Raw genomic sequence first — 12,889 nt, forward strand, 5'->3', positions numbered from 1 at the left:
ATTTACACACAACATAAAAGATACAAGCTTCACATAAAGATATGTAAGGAAATCAATACATTTTATTGTAATCAATACATTATATTGTATACATTCATGTAACAAATGCTACAGTTGAAATACAGTATTATTTTCAAATAAAATCTAAAAAGCAGGTTGTTTGTGAAGTAGGAGAAGTAGATAGATACAGACAAAGATGATTAACAGCACAATTTTGTAGATAAATGTGCAATACCCCTTTCTCTGCCAGGCTCTGTGCTCCACTTTTAACCTTTAGGGGGCCAGACAGCTTTTTACTACAGCTTTTAGAGTGTGCAAAAACCCACCAGAACATGCAGTGGTAATGGCAAACAAAGTGTGCCAAAAAATGTGATCTGATTCTCATCTAAGTTACAACAATACACAAACCCATTGTGCTTAAACTGATAACACACAAACAATTCTAATTTCTTGTGTCTGTATTAAACACTCCCATTAAACATTCACAGAGCTGGAAGAAAAAGTGAACCCTTGGAGTTAATAGATAGACAAACCTTCTTTGGCAGCAATGACTTCAAGCAAGCATAACGTTCAGGGTGAATTTTTGATCATTCCTCTTTATATGACTGCTTCAGCTCAGACACATTTGTAGGATGTCTGGTGTGAACACCTCTCTTGAGGTCATTTTACAGCATAATTGTCCTCCAGCATCACCCAGCATCTACTGAGCTTCAGCTAGTGGACAGCCACCATGTAGGATATTTTGGTAAACTTGAGAAATTCATTTTACCCTCATTGATGGCAAGTGGTCTAGGATCTGAATCAGCAAAGTAAGCACAAATCATAATGTTCCCTCCACTATACTTCACTGTTGGGATGATGTTTGAGGTTAGCAAGCTTTGCCCTTTTTGTGCCATACATAGTGCTGAGTATTCTTCCAAAACAATTCAACATTTGTTTCATCAGTCCACAAAGCATTTTCCAAGTAGTTTTGCAGTTTTCCAAGGTGCTTTTTGATAACCTTCAGGTATGCAGCAATGTTTTTTTGGAGAGCAGCGGCTTCCTCGGTGGTGTTCTGCCATGGACACTCTGCCTGTTCAAAGATTCACATATGGTAGACTTATGGACATGGATTTTTGCCAGTTCCAGTGAGGTCTTTAAGCTTTTAACTGTTACTCGTGGCTTTTTTACCTCATTGAGGATTCTGTGTTGTGCCTTGGAAGTCAATTCTAGGAGGAGTAGCCACAGTGCCAAACTGTCTGCATTTATGGACAGTTTGTCTAACTTTGACTGATGAATGCCTAAACACATGGAGGATGCTTTGTATCCCTTTTCAGACTTAAGCAAATCCATTATTCTTGATCTTATGTCTTCAGATTTCCTTTTTTGCAAAGCATGGTTCACATCAGCGAATGTGATCTTAAAATATTTGAGTGTCTTTTATCAAACAAAGAAGCTCTAAACTACACCTCCAAAGTAATTTCCATAATTGGACTCCAGGTGTGCAAACTACTGACTCCAATTAGCTTTTGTTGAAGTGATTAGTCTATGGGTTCACTTACTTTTTCCTCCAGCACTGTGCATGTTTATTGGGTATGTTCAATAAAGACACAAGAAATTAGAACTGCTTGGGTGCTATCAGCACATTGTGTTTGTCTATTTTTGTGACCTTGATGAGGTTCAGATCAAATTTTATGGCACAGTACAGCAGAAAACCAGGTAATTCCAAGGGGTCCACATTCTTTTTCTTACCACTGTAACATTCTCTGAGAGTACAAGACTGATAAAATAAATAGATAGTGCTGCTGATTTTGTAGATCCCATGATATTTGCTCGGATATTTATCAAACGATATTTGTTTGTTTGTTTTGGGGTTAAATAAGAAACTTATGTTAAAAATCTGGAAGTTGCTTATGTGTTGTGGTAACTGTGGTAATGGCTGTTCCATGTGTAAGATGCATTGATTTTTGCAATAAAATGATGCAGGCATATAATTTGCCAACGCATTGCAATGCACTGCCATGCATATAGCTGAGTGAGTATAATTTTACAAAGTTTAAAACAGTAAGCACTGCAATGCATACTTCAGGATATGTGCACAATGTACACTTTAATGCACACTTGTTGGTGTGAATGGGTCCTGCAGTGTACCAATACATGAAATGTGCATTACTACATTGTGTGTAGTCCACATGTGTATGTTATGTGTGGATGTGTGTAATTTGTGTGTGTGTGCGCGGGGGGGGGGGTTCTTTTTTATTATATTTTTTTTAAGTACTGGAGGCTTTTGGAAAATTTCCACACACACATTTTGTACTTTGATATAAACAAAGAGATTGAGAACATACCCTCCTCAAACTCCTTCTCCTCTGCAGCCTCAGCAATTATTCATGAACACAGAAGTTCTCAGTACAGAGTGCTCATATAATTTTACTCACAAGAGCCATATAGTCATACGCTTGTACAATGACTTAAACAATAGACCCTGAGTACATCAAGAATCTGGTTGTTCATTAAGAGAACCCGGACAACACTCCAAGGGCTAGCACGTATATAGGGTTATACCCTCTTCCCCAGAGCTCTTGTGTGTGTATATATATATATATATATCTTGTGTATAATTGCATTCCTTTTATAAAAAAAATGTAACACACAAAGCTGGTGCGCCCTTCTTGTTATGTTGTTATTTAGAATCAAAGATTTCCCCAGTCTGATAAGGGGGCAGCAGAGCCTGAAGTTTACCCGGGCTCTGCATTGGAGTGTGAAACCATCAAGTCCTTCTGTTCCATGACTGCTCCATGTGTCTTCAATGCCTGGTACACAGGGGCCCAATATCAGCTGGCACTGGTTCAACAGAAACCAGCCAACATTCAGCCAGTGTGTAGAGCAGCATGTCCAACAGAAGCCGACCAAACATCCGGCTTCTGTCGAATGGGCATGCTGGAAAAACATCTGCTGATTGGCGTCTGATCAGCGCTCGCAGTCAATGGCTGGTATCTGCTCAGTGGAGGGATGAACATTGCATAGTTAGTACAGAAAGCATCTCCTGAGCTCCTCAGTTTTTTTTGACCAGCCCACAAAACTCATAGTGTGTACCAGGCTTTCGTGTCTCATCTTACTTTAGTGCTGATGTGGTGTTTGTATTTGTTTTAAAAGAAAATTGTAGGTCCATTCCCTTGAGGAGCATGTTCACAGCACCCTGAACAAATGCAGAGAATAACATTGATACAGTATCATCATGTAGTTGGGCTTTATAGTAAACATGTCATAAGAGGGTTAATTGTTGACCTCCTACTGCCCTAAGCACTGTCTGAGTCATTTACATAAAGCTGATCTCTTTTACATACAAATACACAAACACAAAATTAAACATTGCATATTTACTTCCTCTTTAGGAGTGATGAAGAATGGTTGTACCTGACTGTTTACTTCTAAAATTGTTTACCAGGTCGAAAACAATCATTTTCTATATGTAAATGAGCTTGAGGTGGGGAGTTATGAAGTGAATGATGTATAATACAGACTGCAAGTTGAGTCCAAATCTACAAACTGGAGTATGCAATGCAATAATTATTCATTATTAAATAAATTATTTATATTATTATTTTAAAATATGTGCATCTAGCATGTGGGGGAAAAAACAAAAAGTTACACTGAAATATTTTTAATACTTTGTATTACAATAAAAAAGCAAAATCCATGCTCACTGAAAATACAGCAATGATGTCATATACAACTGGTTAACAGATTGATTGATGTTCTTTCACATTTGTGTATTTTACAGTCCAGAGAAGCTTTGTGGCAGCAGTGTGCCATTCAGATCACTCATGCAATACAGTATGTGGTGGAGTTTGCAAAGCGAATAACAGGCTTTATGGAGCTGTGCCAGAATGATCAAATATTGTTACTTAAGTCAGGTAAGCAGATGAAAATGTTGATGTCTTGTATTAGCAGTATTTTACAGATAAGTAGACTCCAGGTTAGCTTCCCAAAAAGTAACATTTCAATAGATGTACTGTACTGCTATGGAATCAAACAGTAGGAAGCAAGATAAGGGAAACTATGTTCTACCTTAAAGTCTAACTTTGGATGTAATATATTTTTTTTTTATTTTTGAATAAGATGGGGAAAAATGTCAAACACTGACTTTCCCACAATGCAAAACATTTGTAGAAAGATCTTTCCTTTGAAAAACGTATCAGCAACCCATATATATACAGTATCAACAACTAACCACCATATGAAGTTTGGTTTTTATTGTATTGTTCTCATTTGTCAACATTTTAAGCTAACAGATGTCTAATTTTTTACTGTATTCACTAAATATTTGATCTCTCTTCCAATGAACCAAAGGCAAAAGTCACAATTCCACATTTAAAAATATTTTGCCTTGAATTTTAAATAACACAGACATTGAACTTTATGCTAGAATTACAGTACAAAATCATATAAGCGAAACCAAGGCAATGTCTGTTTTTTATTTTAAGATTACTCCTATAGGAATGGATAGAAGCAGGTTATGATAAAGTGCTAATATCTGAATGAAAACATGCACAGGACAATCTGTAAAACAACCACTGACTGGATAGGGTAAATGAAATGCTTCTTTTTTTTAAAAAAAGTCATCTTCTGATCTCCAGAGAACTTTAAACAGCGTGTAGCAATAATGAAACGTGCTCTTCTGCATATACCATTAATATTGCAAGCAGCACAGTACTTGGCCATAATTCATATTCATAATTACAGCAGCTGTTTCTGGACATGGCATGTTTCTTTTATACAAAAAGCTAATTCCATATCACTCATTTTTAATATATATTTCAAATTAGAATATTAACAAAGTATATAACAAGAGTTAATTTATCATTGTATGATTGACATTTTGTATGTACTTCTTGTTGTTAAACATCAACAAATATCTGCTGGACATTCAAGTTCTTAGAGAATAGTTGTCATCATGGTCAGGGGTGTGGCTCAGAGACCAGTAGCTATAGCAGTAGAGAGGCTCCCACCAACCAGCTGGGTGAGTGCAGCAACACCAATTAGTACCTAGACTACGCACTTCAGGTGACACAGGCTCACCTGAAGTGCGTAGTCTAGGTATTAATTGGTGTTAACCAGAGCTCTTGATGGTGGAGATTGGTTTTGCTGCGTCTTAATACCAGATTGCAGTCCTCAGGATTGTCCTTCCAGGAGGTGAGCTAGCTGTGGTCCGGTAGCAGATATAGCAGGTAGGGATAAAGTAGAAGCGTAGTCAGTAAACAAGCCAAAGGTCAGTAACAAGTGGTCACAGGTTAGGATCAAGCAGAAGCATAGTCGAGGTACAGGCCAAAAGTTGGTAACCAGTGGTAGTAGAGATACAGATGGCAGCAGGAGAGACAAGAGCGAGATACTGGCTGGAGAGAGAGCACTAATCTGGAAAATACAAAGTGCAAAGGCATGGCTAAAATAGGAAGGTCAAAGGAGAAGCAAAGGATTCAAGGTTCAAGAGAAACAAGGTTCAAGGCAAAAGGTGGTTCCGCAAGAGGAGACAGACAAAGCAGAGGTTGCAGGTTCAGATACAGGTCATGACAATAGTTGTATATTATGTCGCTGTGAAATCTTGCAAACCAGTAGTTCAGTTAAATGTACAGAACTACTGCACAGAACTTTGGAAAACTCAAGACAATGTGAGACAGTATTTCCCATCACTAATAACTACAGTTGCTCTCATATTTTTAAATAAACCATGTCACCACAGAGCACTTTTTTCTCAAAGTACATTCTGTTAAAAGACAAGCCTCTGTACTTACCTTTCTGTGATGTATGAGTCAGCAGGAGGAGCCACTGCATGTGGCTAGGAAGAAGGTATTCCACACAAGAGGAAGTATAGAATACATGCAGAAGGAGAAGCAAAGAGATGGCAGTCAACATACAGGCTGCTGGGGATAAGTATAGACTTTTATCTTTTACAGAGTGTTCTTTGAGTAAAGACTATCCTGTGGTGACAGGTTCACTGTAAACAAAAACCTGCCACAAAACAAAACAAAAATCAAGCCAAGGTTAACAAAAGTAGACATGGCTATACATCCCAAAGGAGCTTAGTCGGGGTAATCAATATGTGCTGGCCACTTCTAGCGACAATATCAGCCAAAATGTCTTAGACAGGCCATGTTACACCATAGCAACAAATTTTGATGGGGATAGAAAATGTTATTGGGTGCCGTGGGGCAACACAAACTATCAGAGACACAAGTCTTCCCTCAAACATTCATAAATGAGACCCTGTGATATCTTACAGACCTACATCCCCTGAGGACTCAAGCAGCGTTTCTGTTACATTATTTTGTACCATATGTAGTGGCACAATTTCATGCTAGGTTTAAATATAAAACGAAAATTACACAGTTCATTAAAAATCAAGTCATTATTATTGAAAGAGATTCTGATAATTAATTTTTATGAATTAAATCCTTTTTTACTCCTTGTGTTACAATATATATATATACTGTATATACAACATTTGTTTTTTCAAGCACAAACCCTAATACAATGGCATTTAAATTCATGCACATATATGATAGCAAAATGATAATGTTCTGATTATCATTTGTAGCATTATTACTAAATAACGGAAAGCATATTTGTTGTTCCCATTATGGTGCCTTCTTACTTCCCATGTGCTTTATGTGTTCTTTTTGACAGGCTGCCTAGAAGTTGTTCTAGTAAGAATGTGTCGTGCCTTCAATCCATTAAACAACACTGTTCTATTTGAAGGAAAATATGGAGGGATGCAGATGTTCAAAACATTAGGTATTTGTTTTATTCTATTTGTTGTATTGATATTAGATTTATAGGCAAAACGTTTTTACATTTTGGATAGAGGAAGGGAGGGTTATAACCCATATCAGTTTATTTTTTCCATCTGTGTCCCATTGGAGAAATTTACCTTTACTTCCTGTTCCATAGCCAAAACAGAAAGTGAGAGAAAATCCCTGTAAACTCCTTGGGGAACCTCCCAGGTCACCAAAACTAGTGTCCCCACAGGAAAATGGGGAACAACCCAAACTTTGGGTGGGTAATGAATAAGCGCTGTCTTTAGCGTGAAACGTGTTTAAATGCTAGTCCCCCACTGTATTTCCACTGTCTGTATTGGTTTTATCTTGGTTCAATAAAGTGGATTGTTTGGAGTACAGCTGATCGGACGTCCTTTGTTCTCATCTATGCAGCACATGAGCTGGGCTAGCACCTACAGGAGGAGTTGCTCTTGGAGATTAAAAGTCTCTCTACCTTGAGCAGTGGTAAATATATATATTGGGGTTTCTTTTACTTTCACTTTCAATGATAATGATAAACAGGACAAATAGAGAGGGTGAATCTACCTAATGGGAGCACAGACTGCAATAAAAACCAGGTGTCCTAATCCATCTCCACTCTGTCCAGAACTAAAAAGAACGTTTTGCCTTACTTTACCACTAAAATTGATCAGATGAATATGTAGCTGTCACCTTTTGGTTATATATGTGTTTATAATGTGCCTGTATTGCACTACAATGCATCTTACTGTTAGCCTTGTATGTAAGGAGCAGCAATCAGATGAAGCAGGTATAGTGTTGTACTGAAGAAGGTAGGGTCACTTCTACATACATATCATCACTGAAGAGATACAATGAAGTATACCCCATCAATGGAAGAATCATGATGTGTACAGTGAGGTCCAATCTTTATTCAGTACAAGTCTATACCTTCCACATCTAACTTGTTGCACTGTGCTGTTTTTGATCAGAGCTGAGTACTGACCTCTGAAGTACTAATTTATAATAACTAATAGTATAATAGTGCTTTGAAATTACCACGTAAGCTTAAAATGATCCAGATCAATGTTCTCTGCAAGAAAAGAGGTAGCATACTCATCACTCCAGTGTGGGGGGTGAAGGGGTGATGCTTCCTTTGGAAAAATTTTTTTTACCGTAATGCAGTTAGTGCCTTAAGGTAAAAAGTGTTCTGCATTTAGCACCATGAAGTGTGTTAGTGTAATTAGTAAGGTATCTAGTATGCTCTCTTTCTGTGGAACTTTACACCCAGAGACATGCTTTAACTGAAGGAGATTATACTTGATAAAAAGTGTTCTGTGTGCTTGCTTGAGTTTGTGGTCTCTATAGATTTCACCTTCAAGCTGTTCTGATAATTGCATATATGTACATGTCTTCATTATTGTTGCAATAGATACTTGTATCCAAAAAAGTAAAGAATTGTAATTCTGGTATAACATTGGCCAGTATAGTGCATATTTTTGCCTGTAAGCTATTAAACATCATCCTCAGGGTTTCATGATGAACAATAGAATTCTGTATTTGCACTTTCAGCTTTTCTTAGCAGATCATGAAAAGCCTTTTGCAGGTCCTATCTGCATTATTATCATACTAAATATCATTTCAATTATTCAGTCAATTACACTGAAATAAAAGCAAAGCTAAATTGTGCTGCACTTCCATGAGATAATATAACCTCTGGTAAAACAGTAATATACACATTTTAAAAAAAAAATCTATTTTAAAACCCAATTAGATCTAGTCCTTTTTTTCCCTTTCTCTCCGCATGATGCCGATTGAAAATTGGAGATTTTAACTAACCAAAATACTATTTCCTACTTGCACCTGTTTTTTGCGACATGATGGCAAGCTGTGTTGTGAACAGAACTGCACAATGATTAGCTTCGCCCTCTCATACTGCTTTCTTTGGCCTACAGGTTCTGATGATTTCGTGAATGAAGCATTTGACTTTGCAAAGAGTTTATGTTCCCTCCAGCTAACAGAAGAGGAAATTGCCTTGTTTTCTGCAGCCGTATTAATATCACCAGGTACTAATTATCATGTTATTAGCAAATATTGTCTATTTATGCATGTGGCTTACCTTTCCTTTTTTTTTCCAGAGAATGTGCCTAGATTAGAAAATGGTTTATTTTTATATAACTGTTGATATGTTAGCACTTGTTTTGGAAGGTGTTACACATATGCATTTAACACACATTATAGTTCATTCTCTTCCAACCCTCTTCCCTCTTTTAAAGGAAAAGGTTCTTCTTCTCAGCAACTCTGTTAACTTCCCATGCTAATCAGAGTTTGTCAGCTCAGTGAGGCAAAAATACACTGTATATATTCTGCATATACTGTACGCTATTATCAAAAGGTTAGATTGCTACTAAAATGCTTAGCACTGCAGTGCTCAATCACATGCATTAAATCACTTTTCTATCCTATGATCCTGGTTTGTTTTACAGCTTATTGTAGCTTGGTCATGTTTTTCATGTTCTAAAAACTGCAGTCATGGCCAAGAGTAATTGCCCTAATGCGGACTACACAGGCAATTTAAATAACTTGGATAATATAAATATTTTTGTGGTGGGTTGGGAGTCATGCTTGTAACTGTCAGCCTTGCAATGACTCATTGGACTTGTAGTTTGGCAACAGCTGGAGGGCCACTAGTTTGACACCCCTACCTTAAAGCGGTCAAAATGTAATAGCATATATTCAATTCCACATTGCGTTTCAGTTATTTCTAGTCTGCTCCTACTAATCTGAATGTTCTTGAAGTTAGTAAATTTGCTCTGTGAAGATCCCCACACATTGTCTTCCTTGAATTCTGTGACACATAATCACTATGCCCTGTTGATAAGCACTGTTGTGTCACAGAATTCATAGAGCCTGCCTTCTGAACTAAGAAGCTAAGGTGCTAAGAAGAGAAGTTTCAGGAGGCGGAGTTAGTACAGGAATCATAGCTTGCAGGAAACAAGGTGCCATGGGACATGTAGTCCTTAGAAATTGAAAGTAAATAGCAGAGGAGAAGCTGCAAAGCAGGCAGGGAATCTAGAAAGTTGCTGCCAGCAGACAGGCAGAACCCAGAACATGAAAAGAGATTTTTCAAATAAGCTTATATTGGATTGTCAAAAAAATAACTATTGTTTGCATTGCTAATGTTATAAAATGAATATAGTGCTGTGAATATAGATTTTCTTTAACTACTGTGGCACACATGAGAGTTTCACAGACACATAAAAACCCAAACTTTAAAAATAAATCATAATATTGACAAACAACTAACACTTTGTTTGAGCCTACTTTAAAGAAGAACTTTAATAAAATAGTCAGTAACTACTTACCAGCAACTGTTGGAGACAAGAAACACTTTGGTTAGGAGAATGTAATGTTGTACGTAAACATTTTGTTACGTAAAACTGAATGTATGGTGCGCAGATGTTGTTGTGCCCTCTATATTGCTGCTTAACAGAAGGAAAAGAGGACTGGTGTCTATGGTCATTTGGAGGAGAGAAATTGTCAGCACTGGTGTGCCCCTTTGCTGGATAGCATGGTCAATGTGCCCCCTTTCATTGGTGATCAGTGGGAGCATGTTTACATACAGGACCAGGCAAGGGAAGCACTGACTTCAAAAACGAACGTTTTGGGAGGATTCGGTGCCAGGAGTGGAATCTATAATGTAAACACTAGCTGTGTTTAATTTTGGGTTCACTGTGATTGGAAGACCTCAGCATTGTCCAGTGGCAATCATAGTGTCGGGACCTGGAGCCCCCTGTAGTTATACCCTTGATCTTTGTTCCAAATTTTGTTTTCTTTTGCTAACTAGAAAGCATTAGAGATAACTAGTAAAGGGGAATCTTTCTAGGAAAAATGTTATAATTAAATTGTTTAACCATACAATGTCACAGTGCATTTTCAGTTAGGGTAGCTAAAAAAGATTTTCTTTTCTAGAAACAAGAACTTGTGCAATCCAAAGATACTCATGAATATTATCTTGTCTTAGACCTTTTCTGGAGATGTTTACCATATGTATGTACCTTAGCTGACTTTCTAATGCACCAGTTATTCTCCCAGCTATTGTTAGAATGGGAAAAAGTAAATAGTTAGAGGGCTGCATTTGTACATGCAACTATTTCTATTCACTGCCACATGATATGAATAGTCAGAAGCTAACTTGACTCCTGTCTTGTAAATTTGGCTGTTACTGTGGATAGCCAACCCTGTCTTAAATCAAGCCTACATCAACCCCTTTTTTTAGAGGCAGCCCACTATGGATAGAACCGCTTTTGTTAGAGTGTCCTTTTCTGTATGCATTTATTTTGCCTATAATTACTACTAATAAAAAAAAAATATCCACAGATGCAGAATTCTTTCCTTCTTTTTTATTATATTTTTTAGTTAAACTAAAAATGCACATCCCCTTCCTGGCTATTTGAGAGGCCATCTTTATGACAAAAAGTACAGTATCATAAAGAAACACACTGAATATTCCCACCAGACGCAAATCATATGTTGTTTTCACTCTTTAAAGTGGCTCTAAAGGCAGAAGGCTATTTAACTTAATGCATTCTATGCATTAAGGTAAAAAGACTTTTGGGTGCAGATCCCCCCCAGCCCCTCTTATATTTACCTGGGCCCCATCTCAATCCAGCATGAGAGCACTGGATTTCCCAGGTCTCTGCCTCCTCATTGACTCACATAGCAGAGGGAGCCATTAGATCTTTCTGCAGTCAATCACAGGCAGTGAGCCTATGAGGAGAGATTGGGGGGGCAAGCTGCACTCTGTTTGTGAATGGACAATGTGCAGCTTGGGAGCACGTCTGTTAGAATGCCCCCAAAACAAGAGGCTTGCTATTGTGGCACTTGGCAGGAGGTAAGAGCCAGGATTGCCTGCGGAGGGACCCCAGAAGAGGGGGATTGGGGCTGTTCTGTGCAAAACCTTTACACAAATCAGGTAAGTATAACATTCTTTTTTTATCATTTCAATTTTTAGAATCACTTTAAGATTTTAGTTATTCCTTGAAGAGGAACATACTGTAGAGGCTGCCGATGTGTATATAGTAGAAACGTATTGAAAATAGAGCATGGATATCATGTTAAACACAAAACAACACCATATTATGTTTGAATACATTTTTACACAATATTAAAAGTGTTTTGTATATGCAGAAACATATTTCCTTCTTTAGTTCAGATTGAAACCGAAGGATTTAAAACCATCTTAGATCAACAGGTCATGGTCCAGTATTCAGCAGAAAGCGTAATACCTTTGTTGCACTTATGCTGCTCTATACTGAATTTTATGTATGTGACCCAATAATTTATTCTTTATGTATTTAATGTATTACATTAGATCGACCATGGCTGATAGAACCAAGGAAGGTCCAAAAGCTTCAAGAGAGAATTTATTTTGCACTTCAGCATGTGATTCAGAAGAACCATCTAGATGATGAGACACTGGCAAAGGTATGTGGCAGTCTTTAAATGTTTTTCGTGTATATGTGTTGTGTAAACTATGGAACCCAAATAACAAACCATCTTCATTTTGGCTGTGGATTTCTATTTTATGCATATGTTTATTTCTAATATAAAATGGTAGACATTTTATTATGCAATTAAATTAGTTATGAGATTAGTTGCATGATTCTCTGCTTTATTTACAAGCTCCAAATGGGCAAACAGAAGACCATTTTAACTAAGATTGCCCAAGTTACATGCACATAAACATACATATGTTGTAATGTACTTACCAGGGGCGGACTGACCATTTGGAAACTCGGGCACTGCCCGAGGGCCCGGGGTCAGTAGGGGGCCCCATGAGATGCCCCTGGTACCTTTTTCATAGGCTTTTTTGAGTTTGGGCAAGGACACAGGGGCCCCATGATCCCCTATTGCCCGAGGGCCCCTTGAGTTATCAGTCCCCCCCTGGTACTTACAGTATTGCTTTATCCATTACAGGAAAAAAAACTTCTTTGGCAGATCACACGATTAATGCTTTGTTGTAGTCCTAGTGCTTCTAGCAGGTTATCTAATTGTATTTTAGAATTCACAATCTAAAATCATAGGTATTTCTGTACTTTACAACTAACACCCCATCATCATTAAAGCAGATCTTG

At 37.6% G+C, this 12,889-nt stretch overlaps 1 protein-coding gene across 1 annotated transcript in view; it reads left to right on the top strand.

Annotated features, from left to right (window-relative positions):
• The window catches only part of RORB (RAR related orphan receptor B), a 321,322-nt gene that overhangs the window by 290,147 nt on the left and 18,286 nt on the right, over positions 1–12,889 (top strand). Inside the window, exons 6-9 of the mRNA XM_089691078.1 lie at positions 3,764–3,896; positions 6,664–6,771; positions 8,708–8,818; positions 12,127–12,239. Coding sequence (XP_089547204.1) covers positions 3,764–3,896; positions 6,664–6,771; positions 8,708–8,818; positions 12,127–12,239 — 465 coding nt within the window. The remainder of the gene's footprint in view (positions 1–3,763; positions 3,897–6,663; positions 6,772–8,707; positions 8,819–12,126; positions 12,240–12,889) is intronic.

Source organism: Staurois parvus, unplaced genomic scaffold (genome assembly GCF_062004578.1).
Source record: "Staurois parvus isolate SC_StPar_1 unplaced genomic scaffold, SC_StPar_1.0 ptg000549l, whole genome shotgun sequence".
NCBI classification, from domain to species: Eukaryota; Metazoa; Chordata; class Amphibia; order Anura; family Ranidae; genus Staurois; species Staurois parvus.